The sequence below is a fragment of the Erythrolamprus reginae genome, chromosome 1 (genome assembly GCF_031021105.1).
Source record: "Erythrolamprus reginae isolate rEryReg1 chromosome 1, rEryReg1.hap1, whole genome shotgun sequence".
Classification (NCBI taxonomy): Eukaryota; Metazoa; Chordata; class Lepidosauria; order Squamata; family Dipsadidae; genus Erythrolamprus; species Erythrolamprus reginae.
The window spans coordinates 35,555,847-35,577,350 of NC_091950.1; the positions used below are offsets into that span (position 1 = coordinate 35,555,847).

At 40.5% G+C, this 21,504-nt stretch overlaps 1 protein-coding gene across 6 annotated transcripts in view; it reads left to right on the forward strand.

Moving 5' to 3' along the window:
* Positions 1-21,504, forward strand: part of FERMT2 (FERM domain containing kindlin 2) — a 124,143-nt gene that overhangs the window by 71,343 nt on the left and 31,296 nt on the right. For all 6 annotated transcript variants that reach the window (XM_070749324.1, XM_070749321.1, XM_070749325.1 and 3 more), the window contains exons 5-8: positions 6,684-6,909; positions 7,002-7,104; positions 12,031-12,138; positions 15,987-16,121. In XM_070749324.1, coding sequence (XP_070605425.1) covers positions 6,684-6,909; positions 7,002-7,104; positions 12,031-12,138; positions 15,987-16,121 — 572 coding nt within the window. The remainder of the gene's footprint in view (positions 1-6,683; positions 6,910-7,001; positions 7,105-12,030; positions 12,139-15,986; positions 16,122-21,504) is intronic.

Consider the following 21,504-nt stretch of genomic DNA (forward strand, 5'->3'; position numbering starts at 1 on the left):
TTTTTTAAAAAAAATTCAACAAAGAAACAAGATCTAGATCCCTCTTGGCATAGAAACATAGAAGACTGACGGCAGAAAAAGACCTCATGATCCATCTAGTCTGCCCTTATACTATTTTCTGTATTTTATCTTAGGATGGCTATATGTTTATCCCTGGCATGTTTAAATTTAGTTACTGTGGATTTACCAACCACATCTGCTGGGAGTTTGTTCCAAGGATCTACTACTCCTTCAGTAAAATAATATTTTCTCACATTGCTTTTGATCTTTCCACCAACTATATACATATTTAAGAGTGCATAAGGTTCCAAGCATGTAATGGTGGTGGGAGAACAAGATTAAATCTGACTCCTGGGCACAGTGTCCTTTATGCATACCCATCTCTTCATTTCTGGACCTCACATGTTGAGCAGGGAGGGCTAAAGAGGAATTCTGTGTGGTTTTGCTTGAAGAGCTGATAATAATTTTCTATGCAATCCAAATTCCACTGAAACAATGACCATAGATGTGCAGTTAATCACATTCTAACACTTTTGCATGCAGTTCCCACTCAAATCTGCCTGCTCTGTAAGGGGCATTTCAAAGTGTGGGGGTCAACCACACATAAGAATGTTAAAAAGTAGAGCGGTTTTGTGAAGCTTCAAACCCCTACACCAGGGGTCCCCAAACTTTTTACACAGGGGGCCAGTTCATTGTAGGGCCAGAGTATAAAAAAGAACTATGAGCAAATCCCTATGCACACTGCACATACCTTATTTTAAAGTAAAAAACAAAATGGGAACGTACTATTTAGAAGGGGGGGGGAGAGAAATCTGAAATTCATATATGTTTATGTTTTGTTTTTAATTTTCTTTTGTTAACATCTGATTGGCTATACAAGGTTTTCTTGGTTTATAGAAAAATGTATAAAGAAAGAAGGAAGCACTTTGGCATAATGATTAATAAGTTAGAATTGTTACATGCTGTTTTTATTACTGTTGTTAGCCACCCCGAGTCTACAGAGAGGGGCGGCATACAAATCCAATAAATAAATAAATAAATACAATACAATACAATACAATACAACAGGGATCCCCAAACTTGGAAACTTTAAGACTTGTGGACTTCAACTCCCAGAATTCTCCAGCCAGCTATGTTGGCTGGAGAATTCTGGGAGTTGAAGTCCACAAATCTTAAAGTTGCCAAGTTTGAAGACCTCTGCAATACAATATAATTGGTGTTGTACTTTTTGAAGGAACATTAAGGAGAGAATTTAATTAAAAGAAAAGTATGTACCTGTGCTCCTGTCACTCACCCACGGGCCGGATAAATGGCCTCTGTGGGCTGCAAGCGGCCCGCGGGCCGTAGTTTGGGGACCGCTGCCCTACACATTTTCATCTTTTACCTGTCAAACAAAGTACCGTATTTTTCAGACTATAAGATGCATCTTAGTTTTGGGAGAGGAAAAGAAGAAAAAAACTGATTTGGGGATAGTTGGCCTCCCTGAATACCCTCAATCAGCTTTTCCCAGAGGTGAACTTTAGCAACGGGTTCGTTGGTTGTGAGCTCTGTGCCTGTCTTTTTCAGCCTGAAAAACCTCATTTCAGAGGCATTTTTCTAACCTGTGAAGCCTCTGTTGTAGCCCTGCCCAGCCTCTCAAATAGAGGTTTCAGAGACTGGGGAAAAAGTCTCTGAAACAGAGAATTCACAGGCTGTTTTGAGAGGCTGGGCGGGGCTACATTCTGTGTATAAGACACATCTAATTTTTCACCCTCTTTTAGCTGAGAAAGGGGTGCGTCTTATACTCCAAAATACGGCAAGCAAACAGGACATAGAAATTACTGCAGGGGAAGTCATTGTAAAGCATCATGTTTAGATCTTTAGTGAAAAGCAACTCCAGGAAGCCCAATCGGCAATGGGAAAATCTTGAAACCTTTTCTTTACCAAGAACATTTATGAGTATCCTTAATTTTCCTGTGATGCCTGGAAGAATATTTCTTTTGCTTAAAAATGGAAGGAAAATAAATCTATGGTGACATGGTTATTTCTGTTAACTTTCTGGAGCTTTTACTGAGGTTTTTTTAAAAAAATAATAATTATGGACTGCCTTGTTTGTTTCACTAGTTGGTTTGAGAGTCTGAATTATTCTTTATCAGCAAGTTAAACAATTTTTTAAAATGACAAAACCAGGGAAACCTAGTCTCTTGTTAAAGAAAAAATATGGACAATGAGATACAATTTTGTGGATACCTATCTCAGGGGTTTTGCTTACTTGTGGAATAGCTACCTTAGTGGGGATGGCTGGTTTAAAGCACAATAATTTTGTGTTTTTGGAAGACAGACTTAAATTCAGCTGTTCAAGGAGACTATCAGTTACAAACAAAGATCGGACTAGATTACTTACAGGACCGCCTTCTGCCGCATGAATCCCAGCGTCCAGTTAGGTCCCACACAGTTGGCCTTCTCCAGGTCCCATCAATCAGACAATGCCGTTTGGCAGGGCCTAAGGGACGAGCCTTCTCTGTGGTGGCTCCAGCCCTCTGGAATCAGCTCCCTCCAGAGATTCACATTGTTCCCACCCCTTCCGCAAGAGTCTCAAGACTCACTTATGTCATCAGGCTGGGGCAATTAGATCTAGTCCCCCTGACTACTAAACATGATGTATGGTTGTGATTGAATTGGTTGATTTTAATATATTGGGTTTTTAGCTTGTAGTTTTTAACTAATGTTTGTACACATTGTTTTTATTGTATCTTGTGAGTTTAATACTGTACAGTATTAGATTAATCTAGTGGTGATATTATAGAGTGAAGCTCTTTATAGAAATGATACTATGTAGTAGTTAATGTGGAAATAGATACTTTGTGAATAGAACATTTGTTTTGCCTTTTTCCTAGCTACCCTGTTAACTAACCAGTAAGCATAATCAGTAAGAGAATTGGCTTTTCTCCAGATTCATTTCTTTTGGTTTGAACATTTATCATAGGTTTACTTTAAAATAACCATATGGCGATATGGTCAATATATTGTATGAAACAAATATGGACGTTCAAAATTTTGATGGGTTTTAATTGGATTTGAACAGAGCAGTGGCAATCCATTCATCATCATATCCTATGATATTCTCTCCCTCCCTCCATCTACCTACCTACCTACCTACCTACTTATCCATCCACCCACCCATCTACCTACCTGTCTGGATATTTTGTTACACAGAATAGCATTATTTACCAAGCGATTTGAATAGGCACTCTGTTCAAGCTGATATAGAGGTAGCAAATAGCAATGCGTGTTAGCTTAATTTCTGCTGTATTGAAATGTACAGTTATTCTGAACTATTTTAAGAAATATTGGTTTTGAGACTGGAAACCACATACTGTGCTGAAACCAAGCAGCCTGTTTCTGTGTATTTCAGGAATACAGAAAAGGAAAATTATTGCTTTCAAGACTTTTTCAAATATCTTCCCCAAACTAGTAAAATTTTCATGCTCTGACTATAGTGTTTCCTTTTCGTGTTATACAATACTTTCTTGTCATGTCTTTTCATGTGCTTAACTTTTATCATGTCCAAATCTCATATGAAAACACAGAAATTAATTTTCTTCTCGATAATAAACTTATCTCTTGTCATGTGAATTTTTTAAAAAAATGTAAATTATCTCCACTTGAAATCTTAGTTTTGTCTTAATATCTTACTACTGCACTTTGCCTTTTTTCATCCTTGTTGTTCTTATTCTATTCCTTTCACTGCCTTCACCTTACTGTCTTCTATTTTCCTTTCTTTCCTTCTTATAGGCTCTGATGTTCTTTACATTGGCCCAGTAAAAGGTGAGGCTCATGTGGATAGGACTTTTCTCTCCTGTCTTTTCTGCTTCCTATTTCTCTCAACTATGTAAATCTAAAAATCAAGGGATTACATGGCTATATTTTGAGCATATGGTGTCCCACAATTTCACCAATGAAATTCAGTGATGAAAAAAGTAAGGTTCTACTTTTTTAGGCAAGAAAAACAAAATGCACAGGTACAATATATGTGGTACATTGCTCAACAGTAGTAAATATGAAAGGGATCTTGGAGTCCTAGTGGACAACCATTTAAATATGAGCCAGCAGTGTGCAGCAGCTGCCAAAAAAGCCAACACAGTTCTAGGCTGCATTAACAGAGGCATATAATCAAGATCACATGAAGTGTTAATACCACTTCATAAGGCCTTGGTGAGACCACATTTGGAATACTGCATTCAGTTTTGGTCACCATGATGCAAAAAGGATGTTGAGACTCTTGAAAAAGTGCAGAGAAGAGCAACAAAGATGATTAGGGGATTAGAGGCTAAAACTTATGAAGAACGGTTGCAGGAACTGGGCATGGCTAGTTTAATGAAAAGAAGGACCAAGAGAAACATGATAGCAGTGTTCCAATATCTCAGGGGTTGCCACAAAAAACAAGGAGTCAACCTATTCTCCAAAGCACCTAAGGGTAGAACAAGAAGCAATGGATGGACATTAAACAAGGAGAGAAGTAACTTAAACTAAGGATAAATCTCCTGACAGTTAGAACAATTAATCAATGGGACAGCTTGCCTCCAGAAGTTGTGAATGCTCCAACATTGGAAGCTTTAAAGATGATGTTGGACAACCATTGAAATAGTGTAGGGTTTCTTGCCTAAGCAGGGGGTTGGACTAGAAGACCTCCAAGGTCCCTTCCAACTCTGTTATTATTATTATAATTGACTCTTACAGTTGTCTCTTGGTTATATTTTGACCGTGTCTCTAGGCATTTGGTACAAAATATGTGATTTGGGTTCTGGGTTTATTTTTCCAATTGAAAAAACAATATATATTGAGTGCTACTTAAATATAATGTTCTACCAGAAACAGAGTATTAGAAATAGAAATTATTCATATTTTATGTATGCAGTGTAACTAGGAAATAAACTTACAGATCTGTTTATTTTGATTGGAAAAATGCTGCTTAAGTGAAAGTAGAGCCTAGAGACTTCTATCATTTGTATAAGAAAAGCTCTGATATTACACCCACATTCTTTTCCCACAGTGCCTAAATCTATAGCAAGTAGCAATAACATACCTCCATGTTTCTCAACAATAGTACCGAGAAACATATTGCTTTTGACATTTTAGATAGTGTAAGTACATGAGAAATAATAGCCATGAATCCAAAATCCATTTATTTGTATGAGCTGCCCAATTCAAAAAAGAAAAACTGCATCAAGTAATAACTGAATGCAATATATAATTATAAAATGGAGAGCTAAGTACATAACAAAAGAATCAAAAAGAGATCCTCACTCAATTGGCAAGTAATGATGGAGGGAAGAGCCAAGTCTTAATGGCTTTCCTAAAGGCAAGAATAGTTGGGGCCTGAGTATATTTGGGACTGGGGTATCTTTCCAGAAAATTTACAATATTCATAATCTGTCCTGAATTTTGAGGGCCCAGAGGAACTAAAAAAAAATCAAAATACAATGTTTCCTCGATTTTCGCGGGTTCAAAATTCGCGAAAAGTCTATACCACGGTTTTTCAAAAATATTAATTAAAAAATACTTTGCGGTTTCTTCCCCTACACCACGGTTTTTCCCTCCTGATGACGTCATGTGTCATCACCAAACTTTTGTCCATCTTTAATAAATATTTTTTTAAATAAACTTTAATAAAGAAACATGGTGAGTAATAATCTAAATGGTTGCTAAGGGAATGGGAAATTGCAATTTAGGGGTTTAAAGTATTAAGGGATGGCTTGTGATACTTTTCATAGCCAAAAATAGTGTATTTACCTCCGCATCTCTACTTCGCGGAAATTCAACTTTCGTGGGCAGTCTCGGAACACATCCCCCGCGGAAATCGAGGGAACACTGTAGAGCCTTGTTTTAAAGCAGGAGTGTTAAACTCAAGGCCTGGGGGGCCAGATCCGGCCCATGGGGTGTTTAAATCTGACCTGTGAGGCTGTTCTGGAAACAATGAAGGACCAGCCTGTGGCGTTTTTGCCAGCCAAAACGGTGCTTGTGAGGGCTGTGTGTGTCCTTCCCGAGCTCTGTTTTCACTGGCAGAGAGATGCAGGAGGCCATTGCAGCTGAAAACAGAGTTTGGGCGCCTGTTTTTCTTGGCAGAGCTCTCGGGCCACCACTGAAGCCCCCCCTGACATGAGTGACATCATGCTGGCCATATCCACTCTGGTCATGCCCCCCTGCCCCCCCCCCAAGGTCAAACACAACCCTGATGCGACCCTTAATGAAATTGAGTTTGACACCCCTGTTCTAAAGCCATCTAAATGGCATGTTCTAATTGTAACTTTCTTAGTTAAATTATACGCTGTTTGGAGAACTTCTCCATTGTCCTGAATATCCTACCATTGAGCTTCACTAAATGATCTAGGTTGTCGTATTGCAAAAAAAAAAAAGGGGGGGGGGTTGTCTATCACATGCATATTTTTAAAATATTTTATTGACATAGATGACCATTCCATCTTTCTGTAACACTTTCCAAAACATCAGCATGTGGCCAGTTTAAATTCCGGATGCCATATGGACCTCATATTCATATGTTCCTGTATACCTGATATGCTCTGTAGATATTCCTTCTTATTTCTGCAGCATTTACTAAAAATTGGAATTGTAAGTTCTTTTCTGAATTGAGTGGACCAAGTATAGAATACTAATTTGATTCTCCCTATCTTTCTCCAATCTAGGGAATGTATATTCAAGTCCAGGGCTTTATAGCAAAACTATGACACCAACTTATGATTCTCATGATGGGAGTCCTTTATCGCCAACTTCAGCTTGGTTTGGAGACAGTGCTTTATCAGAAGGAAATCCGGGTATACTTGCTGTCAGCCAGGCAATCAACTCCCCAGAAATCTTAGCCAAAATGTATAAGCCACAGTCACTTCTGGATAAAGCCAAGATCAACCAGGGGTAGGTTTAAAAACATTACTTTTGGAGCTTGCTTGTGTGAAAACATTGCTTTGTAATGACTGAGCTAATTTTTTCCCCCTTTCTTTTGGAAGATGGCTAGATTCTTCAAGATCACTTATGGAACAAGAGGTGAAAGAAAATGAAGCTTTACTACTGCGGTTCAAATATTACAGCTTCTTTGATTTGAATCCTAAGGTATACAGTTATGTTATCTATAATATGGTCAGGATTCTCAGTGCATGGTGGGTTAGAGACCTGGCCGTATACTGTGATCAGTATAGATTTTTTTTTAAACAGAATTGCTAGGAAATTGTTGGATTATAAAACATAAAAAACAAGATAAAGGCCAGTAAGACAAATAATTTAATAATTACAGAATAACATAGTGGAGTATTTAACCCTGTTGTTCTTTTCGAAAAACCTCCCTAATGTTATGTTCCCGGGTCTATTTGACCCGGACTGCAAATTGATCATTTTAGGTACTTATATTTGGTCTTTTTGAAAGCTTTTTTCACCTGGAAACAAGTTTGAACATTTCTGCACACAATTGAATGAAAATTGAACTGCACAAATTAATCCTTATTGGTTTATTTTGCACATAAATGTGCCCCCCCCCCCGTTTTTGTGAATTCTTTTTAGGTTTATTGATAATTTTGCCTGCAAAATGCATTCTATTTTACTAAAGTTGGTGTGGGATTGGTAGCTTGAACATTTCTGAACATAATGATATGAAAATTGAACTGGAAAAATTGATACATATTGGTTTATTTTGCACATAAAAGTATGCCTCCCCCCGTGTTCAATTATTTCAATTTATATAAAAATTATGCTGTTAATTTCAAACTTACATACTTGTTTTTAGTAAAATGGATTTCTTTCATAAAATTAGTTCTCTGGCTACAATGTGCTTGATTTTCAAAAGGATATTCCAAATATTTCTAGCCAAATATATATAAAAAGTGAACATAATGGCAAGAAGCAAGGCCGAGGGGGGGGGTGGCCCGTTTGAGGCAAAAATAAACAAATAAGAATCTTTTTTTTCAGTTCATTTATATTTTTCTTATGTTCAGGATTGTTCAATTTGGTATATCAAACCTTTTGGGGGGAAATTCCTTAGAGATTTGTAGCCTTAAAAAATATAAATTGACACGAAATTCAGAAAGAATGGGGGGGAGGGGCTTTTTGATCAAAATAAAAATATAAGTCTCAATTTTTCCAGTTCAATTTTCATATCATTACGTTCATAAATGTTCAAACTAGTTTCCCAGTGGAAAAAGCTTTCAAAAAGACCAAATTCAAGTACCTAAAAAAAATCATTTTGGTCCGGGTGTATATGATCCGAACAGAGTAAACATGACTCTTTTTTTTCCCCAGAAAAAAATTAGCCCCCACCCCCACAAATATTTTTATGATGATCAGCATTGTTAAATTGAGTAAATGAATGCCTAAGATTTTAAAGAATATTTTGGATTTGGAGCATAAAAAAATAAAAAGTAAAAATGGTTGCAAGCAGCCAGGGGGGGGGCTTATTTCTGATTTAAAAAAAACAATAAGAATAATTTCTTTCAGTTCATTTATATTTTTCTTATATTCAGAAATGTTCAAACTACCAATCCCACACCAACTTTAGTAAAATTGAACACATTTTGCAAGCTAAACTATCTATAAATTGAAAAAAATTCAGAAAAACGGGGGGGGGGTCTGCCTTTTATAACCAAATTAAAGCAATATGCATAATTTTTTCAGTTCAATTTTCATATCATTGTGTGCAGAAATGTTCAGACTACTTTCCAAGTGAAAACAGTTTTCAAATTGACCAAACATAAGCACTTCAAATGAAGAGTTTTCGGTCCGGGTCAGGGTGACCCGGGAACATAACAAGTGTGACTTTTTGTTTTTCAGCAAGAAAGAAACCCCCCACCCCCCAAAAAAAATTCTCATAGAGAGAACCCCTGAAATGATGAAAAGTCATGAAATTTCAAGTTTCAGATATGCAGGGAAAATTTTTTACAGGGACTCAAACTTGGCTTCGGGTCACATACAACCCGAACAGAACAGCAGGGTTTTAATGGACAAAATCATGATCAGTATAGTAATGCTAATGTTCAAATCGTATTTTAAGAGCTATGATTTTATTTGATACTAGAAGATTCATAATTTCAGTAATATTGGGGCTTTCAGGATTAGGATATTCCAAAGCCACAGGAAGGCTGTCATCCACATCTCCATGTAAATACAGATAGTCCTCAATTTATGACCATAGCTGAGACCAGAGTTTTTATTAATAAACTGTCACTGGTAGGTGCATGCCTGGGAAATAATCGTCAAAATAATGGGATATGAAAGTGGTAAAGGCTTCAAACACTATTAGTAAAACCTTGAATTGACCTGTAATAAGAAGAGAGCAATTATTTCAGAACTAAATTGGTGTGGATTTTTTTCAACGAAGCAGTGGAAGTGATGTGCCGGTGCCTGGAGGCTGTTGGGGCCTGGATGGGTGTCAACAAGCTCAAACTCAACCCAGACAAGACGGAGTGGCTGTGGGTCTTGCCTCCCAAGGACAATTCCATCTGCCTGCCCATCACCCTAGGGGGAGAACTACTGACCCCCTCAGAGAGGGTTCGCAACTTGGGCGTCCTCCTCGATCTACAGCTAACATTGGAACATCATCTTTCGGCTGTGGCGAGGAGGGCATTTGCCCAGGTTCACCTGGTGCACCAGTTGCGGCCCTATTTGGGAGTCATAGCTCACAGTCGCTCATGCCCTCATCACCTCAAGGTTTGATTACTGCAAGGCTCTCTACATGGGGCTACCTTTGAAAAGTGTTCGGAAACTTCAGATCGTGCAGATCGCGGCCGCGAGAGCCATCGTGGGGCTTCCCAGATTCACCCACGTTTCTACAACACTGTGGCCTGATTGGCTGCTGATCAGTTTCCGGTCACAATTCAAAGTGTTGGTTATGACCTTTAAAGCCCTACATGGCATTGGACCAGAGTACCTCCGGAACCGCCTGCTACCGCACGAATCCCAGCGACCGATAAGGTCCCACAGAGTTGGCCTTCTCCGGGTCCCATCGACTAAACAATGTCGTTTGGTGGGCCCCAAGGGAAGAGCCTTCTCTGTGGCAGCCCCGGCCCTCTGGAATCAACTCCCCCCGGAGATTAGAACTGCCCCCACCCTCCTTGTCTTTCGCAAACTCCTCAAGACCCACTTTTATCGCTAGGCATGGGGGAGTTGAGACACCTTCCCCCAGGCTTTTATATTTTATGTTTGGTATGTATGTGTTGTCTGGTTTTTAAATATGATAGGGTTTTATATGCTTTCTTTTTTAATATTAGATTTGTTCGCTATAACATTGCTTTTATTATTGTTGTGAGCTGCCCCAAATCTTTGGAGAGGGGCGGCATACAAATCTAATAAATTATTATTATTATTATTATTATTATTATTATTATTATTATTATTATTATTATCTATTCTGAATATGTTTTGCCGCTGTATTCTGTATTAATTGTACTGCTAAGACATTCAAGGGCAAATTTGTGCAGAATGCATTGCAGTAATCTAAAGAATATGACATCTGTTATGGATTATTATCATTAGGTGTCTTTCTGCCTCATAGACTCGCAAGCCTCAGATTGGACATGCATTAATGCACTTTGCTGAGGCCTCAAATGACTAAGACACATTTAAGAGTATGTGGCAAAGCTCCACATTGTGCTCCTTCAGGGAGGTTGCAGCTTCTATCCAGAATCAGAGATTCTGGATAAAAGCTAAAAAGCTGAAAAAAATGGGAGTACCATTTCAAAGTCAGCATTAAGGCAAAGATTAATTTTGCATCAAATGGGAGAAATGACATTGGAAGAGAGATAATTTCAGCATATTTGCAATAAATGGGCTTATTTCAATTATAGCAGGGAAAGTTTGTACCGTATTAGTTCCAAGAGGGAAGGAAATTTTCTGTTGGAGCACTGCGTCTTCTGTCCTTAAATGGTCTGTTGTATTTCAGAGTGGTGCATAGCATTCGATCAGCAAGTAAAACTGAGAACTTTGTAAAAAAAAAAAAGGTTTAGTGATATAGCTATATTTCTACTTAAGAATGCCTCTACTTAAGAACTTTTCTAGATAAGAACCGGGTCTTCAAGATTTTTTTGCCTTTTCTTAAGAACCATTTTCTACCTAAGAACCCGAGTCTGGAAAAATTTCAGAAGAAATTTGAGAGCGGCACAAAGGTCCGGCCAGTTTCCTGCTATTTCCCCTGGGTTTCTCTCTCTGGCTCACTGTATGGGAGGCAGCCTCATGCTGGGTGCATGGGAGGCACGTACTCCTCCTCGCCACCTCAGAGTTCCCCCACTTTTTTGAAGCCTTAAAGTTTTGGACTTTTTTGATTCACCACACCTCACCTTCTTCCTTCGGCAGCGACTGTCCTCCTCTTCTTCTTCCTCCTTCTCCTCCTCCCACCCAAATTCCGAGCTTTTATTTCTTTCCTAATGGGTTTGCACACATTATTTGTTTTTACATTGATTCCTATGGGGAAAATTGCTTCTACTTACAAACTTTTCTACTTAAGAACCTGGTCACGGTACGAATTAAGTTTGTAAGTAGAGGTACCACTGTATTTTTTCAGGGTCTGCTACCACATGAATCCCAGCGACCGATAAGGTCCCACAGAGTTGGCCTTCTCCGGGTCCCGTCAACTAAACAATGTCATTTGGCGGGCCCCAGGGGAAGAGCCTTCTCTGTGGTGGCCCCGGCCCTCTGTAATAAACTCCCCCCGGAGATTAGAACTGCCCCCACCCTCCTTGTCTTTCGTATGCTACTCAAGACCCACCTATACCACCAGGCATGGGGGAGTTGAGACACCTTTCCCCCAGGCTCTTTATATTTTATGTTTGGCATGTATGTGCTGTTTGGTTTTTAAATATGATAGGGTTTTATATGCTTCTTTTTTAATATTAGATTTGTTTCACTATAATATTGTTTTTTATTATTGTTGTGAGCTGCCCCGAGTCTTCGGAGAGGGGCGGCATGCAAATCTAATAAATTATTACTATTATTATTATTAATAAGAACTGTCCATAGGGTGGGTTATGAATCAATAATTTGGTTATGTATCCATAGTATGATGCAATCAGAATAAACCAACTCTATGAACAATCCAAATGGGCCATTCTTTTGGAAGAAATTGAGTGCACAGAAGAGGAAATGATGATGTTTGCAGCTTTGCAGGTAAGGGTTGGCCCTGAAGTCCCGGGGGTCTTTAATTCTCGGTTTTTGTTTTTCAAAGAATCCTTAGCAAACACTGAAATCCTAGCTGTACTAAATGTCATATATTGCATGTACTCATTTGTTTGAGTTAGAACATTTTGTCCCAGCAAATGTTGCCTTTTTTTTCCTGTAAGGTTTTTCTTGAACGTTTTTAGAGAATCTAAAATGGATTTGCCTCCTTTCAATGTCTCATGCAAAAGAATTTGGGTTCTTTTTTCACAAACATGTTTGTATCTCTTTATTAGCTTTTAAGCAAACGTTAAGTACATTAGGTTACTGAACCACAAGATTCTGGCACTGAGCCTCTCAGGCAGCTGGTGATAATTCCTGGGTTTCCCAAAAATATCTTTGCCCCTTCTTCCAAGTTCTCAGTCTGCAGCACATTTGGCAAACAAACTTATAAACACATTTAATGTATTTTTCACTGTACTTTCTTTTTCTCTTCTAAAGAAATTCCTTTCTATACTAGCAGCTTAAGGTGTCTCACATCGGACTCATTTGTGGTCTGTCTCTCTGTATTATACATAAGGCATACCACCTGGGAACTCAAAATCTCCTTGGATCATTAGAACTCTTACGCACAACATAATATTTTGAGGTCAAGACAGATTGTGTTAACTATATCTAGAATTAAATTGCTCTTTACATGGGGCTACCTTTGAAGAGTGTTCGGAAACTAGAAATCGTGCAGAATGCAGCCACGCGAGCGGTCATGGGTCTGTCCAGACATGCCCATGTCTCTCCAACACTCTGTGGTCTGCACTGGCTTCCAATTGGTTTTCGGACTCAATTCAAGGTGTGGGTTATGACCTATAAAGCCCTACATGCTATCGGACCAGATTACTTGCGGGACCACCTCCTGCCACATTAATCCCAGTGACCAGTTAGGTCCCACAGAGTCGGCCTTCTCCAGGTCCCGTCGACTAAACAATGTCGGTTGGCGGGATCCAGGGGAAGAGCCTTCTCTGTGGGGGCCCCAGCCCTCTGGAATCAACTCCCCCCGGAGTCCTGCCCTCACCCTCCTTGACTTTCCTAAGAGTCTTAAGACTCATTTATGCCACCAGGCTTGGGCCAATTAGACCTTAGCCCCTGGCCAGCGAATGATTCTATGGTTGCTGTACAAATGGGTGTAATTGATTTTAACATAACTAGGGATTTTAGATAGTTTTGTAATTTTTATTTAACTGGATTTAATCTTATTGTAACCTACTGGTTTTTAATATGTTGTAAACCACCCCAAGTCCTCGGAGTGGGGCGACATAGAAATCCAATTAATAAATAAATAATTTTTTAAATTTTATTTATTTATTTATTGTTAGAGTTGAAAGGGACCATGCAGGTCATCAAGTCCAACCCCCTGCCTGAGCAGGAATCCTAAAGCACCCCAGCCAAATGGCAGTCCAATCTCCTCTTGAAAGTGTCCAGAGTTGGGGAGTTCACCACCTCCGCAGGCAGGTTGTTCCAATGGTTGATTGCTCTGACCGTCAGGAAGTTCTTCCTTACTTCTAGGTTGAATCTCTCCTTGGTCAGCTTTCAGACGTTGTTCCTCGTTTGGCCCTCTGGTGCTCTGGAGAATAGAGTGGCCCCCTCCTCTCTGTGGCAACCCCTCATATACCTGTATACAGCTATCATGTCCCCTCCGGCCCTCCTTTTCTCTAGGCTATCCATGCCCAGTTCCCGCAATCTCTCTTCCTAAGTCTTGGTTTCAAGTCTCCTAATCATTTTGGTTGCTCTTTTCTGCACCTTCTCCAGAGTTTCAATGTCTCTTTTGAAGTGTGGTGACCAGAACTGGATGCAGTACTCCAGATGTGGTCTGACCAGGGCGTAGTAGAGTGGTATTAATACTTCCCTGGTCTTGGAGTGTATCCCCCTGTTGATGCAGCTTAGGATAGTGTTGGCTTCTTTGGCCAAATAAATAAATGAAGTTTTGATATCAAAGCCACTTTCTCTCTTAATATTTTACCATGTGTGGAAATACTTAATGGCCATTTAAAAGAATCATAGCTATGGATAATAAGTAATTGCTTGTTAAATCCAATTTCATTAATTAATATTGATGCATCAGTGGAAACAGAATTGCCTAGTATGAGAAATGGAAGGGCTTTGTATCATGTGATGTACTCTAACAAAATAGTAAAAAAAGACTAAGCTATTTTCCCCCCAATTAATATAGGTATAGATATGTTTAAAGTTATCATTAGAAAAAATAGAAGTAAAAGGAGATACATACATACCTGGGAATATGCTTCTACAAAAATGTATATTCCTTGTAGCATGCTAAGTGAAGAGACTATTCGCCTTGGAACAAGTGTTGGGCAAACCCAACGAAGTTCGGGTTCGGGTTCGGCACCCGAACCTGAACTTTCCCCAAACTTTCGAGTTTGGCGCTCAGGAGACCACCGAGAAGCGCCCTGCTGTTTCTGAAGGTGACAGCTGGGCGGCGGCGCTTCCCAGAACAGCCGGGGAGCTGTCGGCCAGTCGGGAGGCGCAAAAGGAGGTGGGGAATCCCACAAGGGGATTCCAGGGATGGAGCTTTGACATCACGGAGACGTCCTTCCTGGAGACCCCGTTTTGGCCGGCCAGGAAGGACGTCTCAGTGACGTCAAAGCTCTGCCCCTGGAATCCCCTTGTGGGATTCCCCACCTCCTTTTGCTCCTCCCAAACGGCCGACAGCTCCCTGGCTATTTTGGAAGGTGACAGCCAGGTGGGGGCACTTCCTGGCATTCTCCAGAACCCGAACTCGAACTTTTGCTGAACTTCCGAGTTCGGCATTCGGGAGAGCGACGGGAAGCGCTGCCGCCCAGCTGTCACCTTCAGAAACAGCCGGGGCGCTTCTCGGCGGTCTCCCGAACTCAGAGGTTCGGCAAAAGTTCAGGTTTGGGTTCCAGAGAATGCTGGGAAGCGCCCCAGCTGTTCTGGAAGGTGACAGCTGGGCAGCGGCACTTCCTGGCGCGAACCCGAACTTTTGCCAAACCTTTGCCAAAATTCGGGTTCGGGTTCGGTATACCGAACCTCACAAAGTTCGGTACGAACCCGAACTTTGCAAGTTCGGTTCGCTCAACACTACTTGGAACAAGTCCTATCACATAAAGAAAATTATTTTTGTTCTAAATCATGGTTCCCCAACCTCTGGGCCACAGTCCACTACCAGGCCATGGCCCATTTGGAATCGGGTCATGCAAGTCGCAGGTGAGCCCATACATGTGAAGCTCTATTTGTGTGAGCAGCGGCCACATGCTCCCACCTCTTGCACAAATAGAGTTGTGTACACGCCTGTACTTGCTGCTCCCACCATCCTCACCAATCCAGAAAAGTTGAAGAAACCTGTTCTAAATACTTTTTATATACGTGAAAAGGGAAAACAAAAGGATATGAATCTAATCTTGATATCTACTGAATCAAAAACATTGACATTTATTTGTAAAATGAATTCTAGATTAAGAATTCTCTGAGTTAAATCACAAAACATGTCCCACGCTTGTCTTATGGCTGTCATTCAGATTTTTGATTAGATAAGATACCAAGAGGCTATGAAGGCTATATTGTATCACTTGAACCTTTTTAGAGAACCTTTTGAGCAGATCAAGGGGACTATACATACATACATACATACATACATACAATTATAGTTAGGGATTTTATTATTTTATTATGTATTAATGTTTTTAAATTGATATAACTTTTACTATTAGATTTGTAATGTACTGTATCACTATTATGTTGTGAGCCGCCCCGAGTCTTCAGAGAGGGGTGGCATACAGATCTAATGAACTATAAACTATAACTATTTTTCAATTACTTTATTTCAGTACCACGTCAATAAATTGTCAAACATGTCATCTGAAAATCACTTGAATAACAGTGACAAAGAAGTTGATGAAGTTGACGCTGCCCTTTCTGATTTGGAGATTACTCTGGAAGGTGGGAAAACCTCCACAATTCTGGTAAGAACTGAGAAGTAAGAGCTTAAAGTTTTTCCCAAGAGTGTGAGACTAATAGTCTGGGCACAAGAGAAACAGTTGAACTGCTGGTCATATAGGGGCAGTTTGAGAAGAACCTAGTTCATAAACCTAAAAAATAGGTTTCTCAGAATCCAGAATCTGGAGCATTTAAACTGAATTGGGTAAATCCCACTACAGTGATCCCTCGATTTTCACGGGTTCAAACTTTGCAAAACGGCTATACCACGGTTTTTCAAAAAATATTAATTAAAAAATACTCCGCGGTTTTTTTTCTATACCATGGTTTTTCCCACCCAATGACGTCATACGTCACCACCAAGAGTCACTTCTCTCTCTCTTTCTCTCTCTTTCCTGTCATTCTCTGCTTCAATCATTTTCTCATTTCTCTTTTTTTCTCCCCTTTTTTTTCTCTCTCTCTCTACCTTCCACTCTCCCCGCTCTTGCTCTCTTTCTCTTTCTCACTCTCTCCCTCCCTCTCTCCTTTCTATCTTGCTCTGTCTGTTGCTCTCTCTCTGTCAGAACGCCTGCCCCACCTCTCCTGCAGCCCCCTTGCTGACAGCTGGGACGAAAGCGCTCGCAGCTAAGGGATTGCGAGAGGAGCGGGGCGGGCATTCTCAAAGCGCTCAGAGTGGCTAGCGGCCGAATGAGGAGGACGAGAAGCTGTAGCTGCCAGCGCTGCTGCAGGAGGACCCGTGCCCCAAGAAAGCCGGTGAGAGGGGCGGATTGGGCGGGCGGGGGGTAGCGGCGAGGGGGCCGGAGGTGCTGGGGGGGCAGGGGCGGCCGACATTCAAAACAATCTTTGCCGGCCTCCGCACTTTCGTCGCTCCCCGCCCCCAACTTCAAGCCCAGCTGCTTGCGCGGCCTTGGGAAAGGGTGCACGGGGGTAATTTTTGGCTGTCCATAGCCAAAAATTGTGTTTTTACTTCCGCATCTCTACTTCGCGGAAATTCGACTTTCGCAGGCAGTCTGGGAACGCAACCCCCGTGAAAATCGAGGGATCACTGTAGTCCTTTTCATTGACTATTCCATACTGAGTTGGTAAACCTCAGGTAGTCCTCAATTTATGACTGGTTAAAGTTATGATTAAACTACTCCTTTGTTTTTGGAGTTAAATGGCCATACACACACATCCTCATCATATACACATGGTCACATGATTGCATTTTGGGTACCTGGCAAACCATTCACTTTTACAGCTGTTTGAAGCATCCCATGGTCACATAAATGCAATTTGCAACGTTTTCGCCAGTTTCTAGCAAAAAAGCCGCCATTTGGGAAAATGGATTTGCTTAATGACCACTCTGTTTTTCCCATGTTTCTTTTGGGGGAAAGAAAACAATCATAACTTCAAATCTGATCACAAAATGCCTCAACCTGAAACCTCAGCATCTTATGACCATAATTTCGGGCTGAATTGCAGTCATAAGTCAAGAATTACTTGTACTCAGCTGGGGTTTCCAACTAATCCAACGATTAGGTCCCACAGAGTTGGCCTTCTCCGGGTCCCGTCGACTAAACAATGTCGTTTGGCGGGTCCCAGGGGAAGAGCCTTCTCTGTGGCGGCCCCGACCCTCTGGAACCAGCTCCCCCCTGAGATTAGAACTGCCCCCACCCTCCTTGCCTTCCGCAAACTCCTTAAGACCCACCTCTGCCATCAGGCATGGGGGAACTGAAATATCTTCCCCAGGCCTATACTGTTTATGTATGGTATGTTATGTGCATGTTTTTAAACTATGGTTTTTTAGCTTTCTAATTATTGAATTTGTATTATATATTGTTTTCTGTTACTGTTGTGAGCCGCCCCGAGTCTGCGGAGAGGGGCGGCATACTAATTAAATAAATAAATAAATAAATAAATAAATAAATAAATAAACAAACAAACAAACAAACAAACAAACAAACTGCTTCTACTGGTGCTCATGCGCATGGTGACCGGCGTGGACATCAGAGCAAGATTTGGCTTCTGCGCATGCAGCAGGAAGCAAATCTCACAAGAAGACGCGTGGGAACATGAGATTTTGGTGATTTGAAAGTCACTGAAATCTCACACGAATGTGCGTCTTCTCCCAAGATTTTGCTTCCTGCGTATGCGCAGAAACCGCATCTCACTCCGAATGTATGCACAGACATGCCAGTCACCCGGAGCTGCACATACAGGTGCAGTGTCCTCTCCCCCCCCCCCCCCCCCCCCCCCCCCCCCCCCCCGTTCTGGTAGCAACCTGATACTGCCTGTAATGGACAAAATCATTGGGCATCTTCAATAGAGTAATTGAACTGACAGAAAGCAGATTGTCAAGTTCCACTAGCAAGCTAATTACTGAGATAGTAATTCAGAGAGTGAGTATTTGATCTACATATGCTAGAGAGATCTCCACTTTTCATGTCAACCTAAAACATTGATGCAGAATATTAATGCCAGGGTATCTACAAGACCGCCTTCTGCTGCACAAATCCCAAATCCCTTCTCCGGGTCCCGTCAACAGAACAATGTCGTTTGGCGGGGCCCAGGGAAAGAGCCTTATCTGTGGCGGCCCCGACCCTCTGGAACCAACTCCCCCCGGAGATTAGAGTTGCCCCCACCCTCCTCGCCTTTCGTAAGCTCCTAAAAACCCAACTCTGCCGTCAGGCATGGGGGAACTGAGATTTTCTTTCTCTCTAGGCCTTTACAATTTATGCATGGTATGTTTGTTTGTATGTTTGGTTTTTAGAAATAAGGGTTTTTTAGCTGTTTTAGTATTGGATTTAAATGCTGTTTTTATTATTGCTGTTAGCCGCCCCGAGTCTGCGGAGAGGGGCGGCATACAAATCCAATAAATAAATAAATAAATAATAAATAAAATAAATAATGCAGAGGGACTTTCTGGTTAAAATACTGAATTGATTCCAACTTAGACCCTTCTCTTGAAGATATTTCCTGGCAGGTAACTTGAGATGTTCCTCCTTAAAATCTGCCCTGTGCAAGCACTGCTGTAGTGACTGAGAACCCTGAACTAGCCATGATTTGCATAGGGCCATTACTTTCAATAGGGTTTGTGAGCAGGCTTTCCTAATTGGGGATTATGTTGTTTAGTAAACATTTAAGATCAAATGGGGACTCGGTGCCAAAGCATACATCTTTTGGGGTTCGTTTATATAGTTCAGTTTCAGAGTTTCTCCTTTGACACTAAATCAGCTCTGCCAAGGAATTTTAGGGTATTTTTGCCAAGCACGTCCTTGTGGACTCTCTTGGACTGTTCACAGGTCATTTTTTTTTCTCCTTTGGAGCTGCAGCTTCCACCCCTACTATATGACAACCCTATACTGTTGAAATTTTTTATGCACCACTGCTTACCATAAGATGAAAGAGATGTGTTTGTCCAGTTTTCTAAAATCTGTAAACAAACATCCAAGACATCTGTAAATAGGCAGTGGAGTTTGTGCAGAGGTTTTAGTAAAATATGCCATCTGTCTGTGTTTCTTAGGATATAAAAGTTTTGCCATCATTATCACTATTGTTTTAAAACTGGAAGAGGACTGTGATAAACTGCTTCTAGATTGTACCGAAAAAATAACAAGGACATGTCCATGTCGTTTAGGAGACATTTTGATTTGGTTCATCTACTAAATTTTGCTCTTCCTCGTGGAGGTCTTTTTTTCCTTTTCCCCATTTAAAGCTTCGTGCTGAGGAGACCATAGCTGAAATTCTCAGTCTGAGTATTGTATTGGCAGTTCTGTGTTAGCAAATACTTCAAAAGAAAAGGATTTAGGGGTAATGATTTCTGACAGTCTCAAAATGGGTGAACAGTGCAGTCAGGCGGTAGGGAAAACAAGTAGGATGCTTGGCTGCATAGCTAGAGGTATAACAAGCAGGAAGAGGGAGATTGTGATCCCGCTATATAGAGTACTGGTGAGACCACATTTGGAATACTGTGTTCAGTTCTGGAGACCTCAACTACAAAAAGATATTGACAAAATTGAACGGGTCCAAAGACGGGCTACAAGAATGGTGGAAGGTCTTAAGCATAAAACGTATCAGGAAAGACTTAATGAACTCAATCTGTATAGTCTGGAGGACAGAAGGAAAAGGGGGGACATGATCGAAACATTTAAATATATTAAAGGGTTAAATAAGGTTCAGGAGGGAAGTGTTTTTAATAGGAAAGTGAACACAAGAACAAGGGACACAATCTGAAGTTAGTTGGGGGAAAGATCAAAAGCAACATGAGAAAATATTATTTTACTGAAAGAGTAGTAGATCCTTGGAACAAACTTCCAGCAGACGTGGTAGATAAATCCACAGTAACTGAATTTAAACATGCCTGGGATAAACATATATCCATCCTAAGATAAAATACAGAAAATAGTATAAGGGCAGACTAGATGGACCATGAGGTCTTTTTCTGCCGTCACACTTCTATGTTTCTATGTTTCTAAATTGTACCTGTCCCTGGGGGTGGATGGGGAGAATCAGTGGAAGAAATTGAATCTCTTTTAAAGAGATTCCAAGAAAGAAAAATTAAAAAAAGCCAAAGTGAGTATGTTATAGTCATCTAGATTACACCTAGATGACATGAGGGAGTTTGACATCCTGCTCTTTTTATCTAGTGATGTATTTAGATAAATGGATGATATAGCAAGCTTCGTTTTTTAAAAGCTTCCGATCTCCATCAATCCAGTATAGTACAAGTCGGGAAGCTATTTTAACTGTGACTCTTAAGTTTCAGTCAAAATGAATCATGCTCTCTTATCCCAGATTAGAACTGCTCTTTAGAAATCCATGCATATTTGGACATATGAAGAAAGAAAAATACCATTAGCTAAGCAGAACATAGCTCTGTGTGCAGACCAGTGGAATTCCCTTTTCTGTCCAAATGAATTCTGTATCCGTCAAGTTACCAAATTCGAAGGAAGACTCTTATTAGTAAAAGCTTCTCATTTCTCAGCAAGGGTAAAAGAATGAGCAGAATCCCGATAGAGGAGTGGTTGAGCCCACCTGCAGATCTCAAAGCACATGGCGGAATCAGATCAGTTATTTTAAGAAAAACAATTATAAATGTAAACATAAGAATATAAATTCTGATCCTGGTGCCCAGGGGTTTAAGGATGCTCACATAAATAACAATAGCATTTAGACTTATATACCGCTTTACTATGCTTTACTATGTAAGCAGTTTACATAATCACCATATTGCCCCCAATAATTTTGGGTCCTCATTTTACCCACCTCAGAAAGATGGAAGACTGAGTCAACCTTGAGCCTGGTGAGATTTGAACTGCCAAATTGCAGACAGAAGACATAGACTGCAGTACTGCACTCTAACCACTGCACCACCAAGGCTCATCCTAGCTGTTCTCATAAGATCAACTAAGTGGGCCTTATATTTCA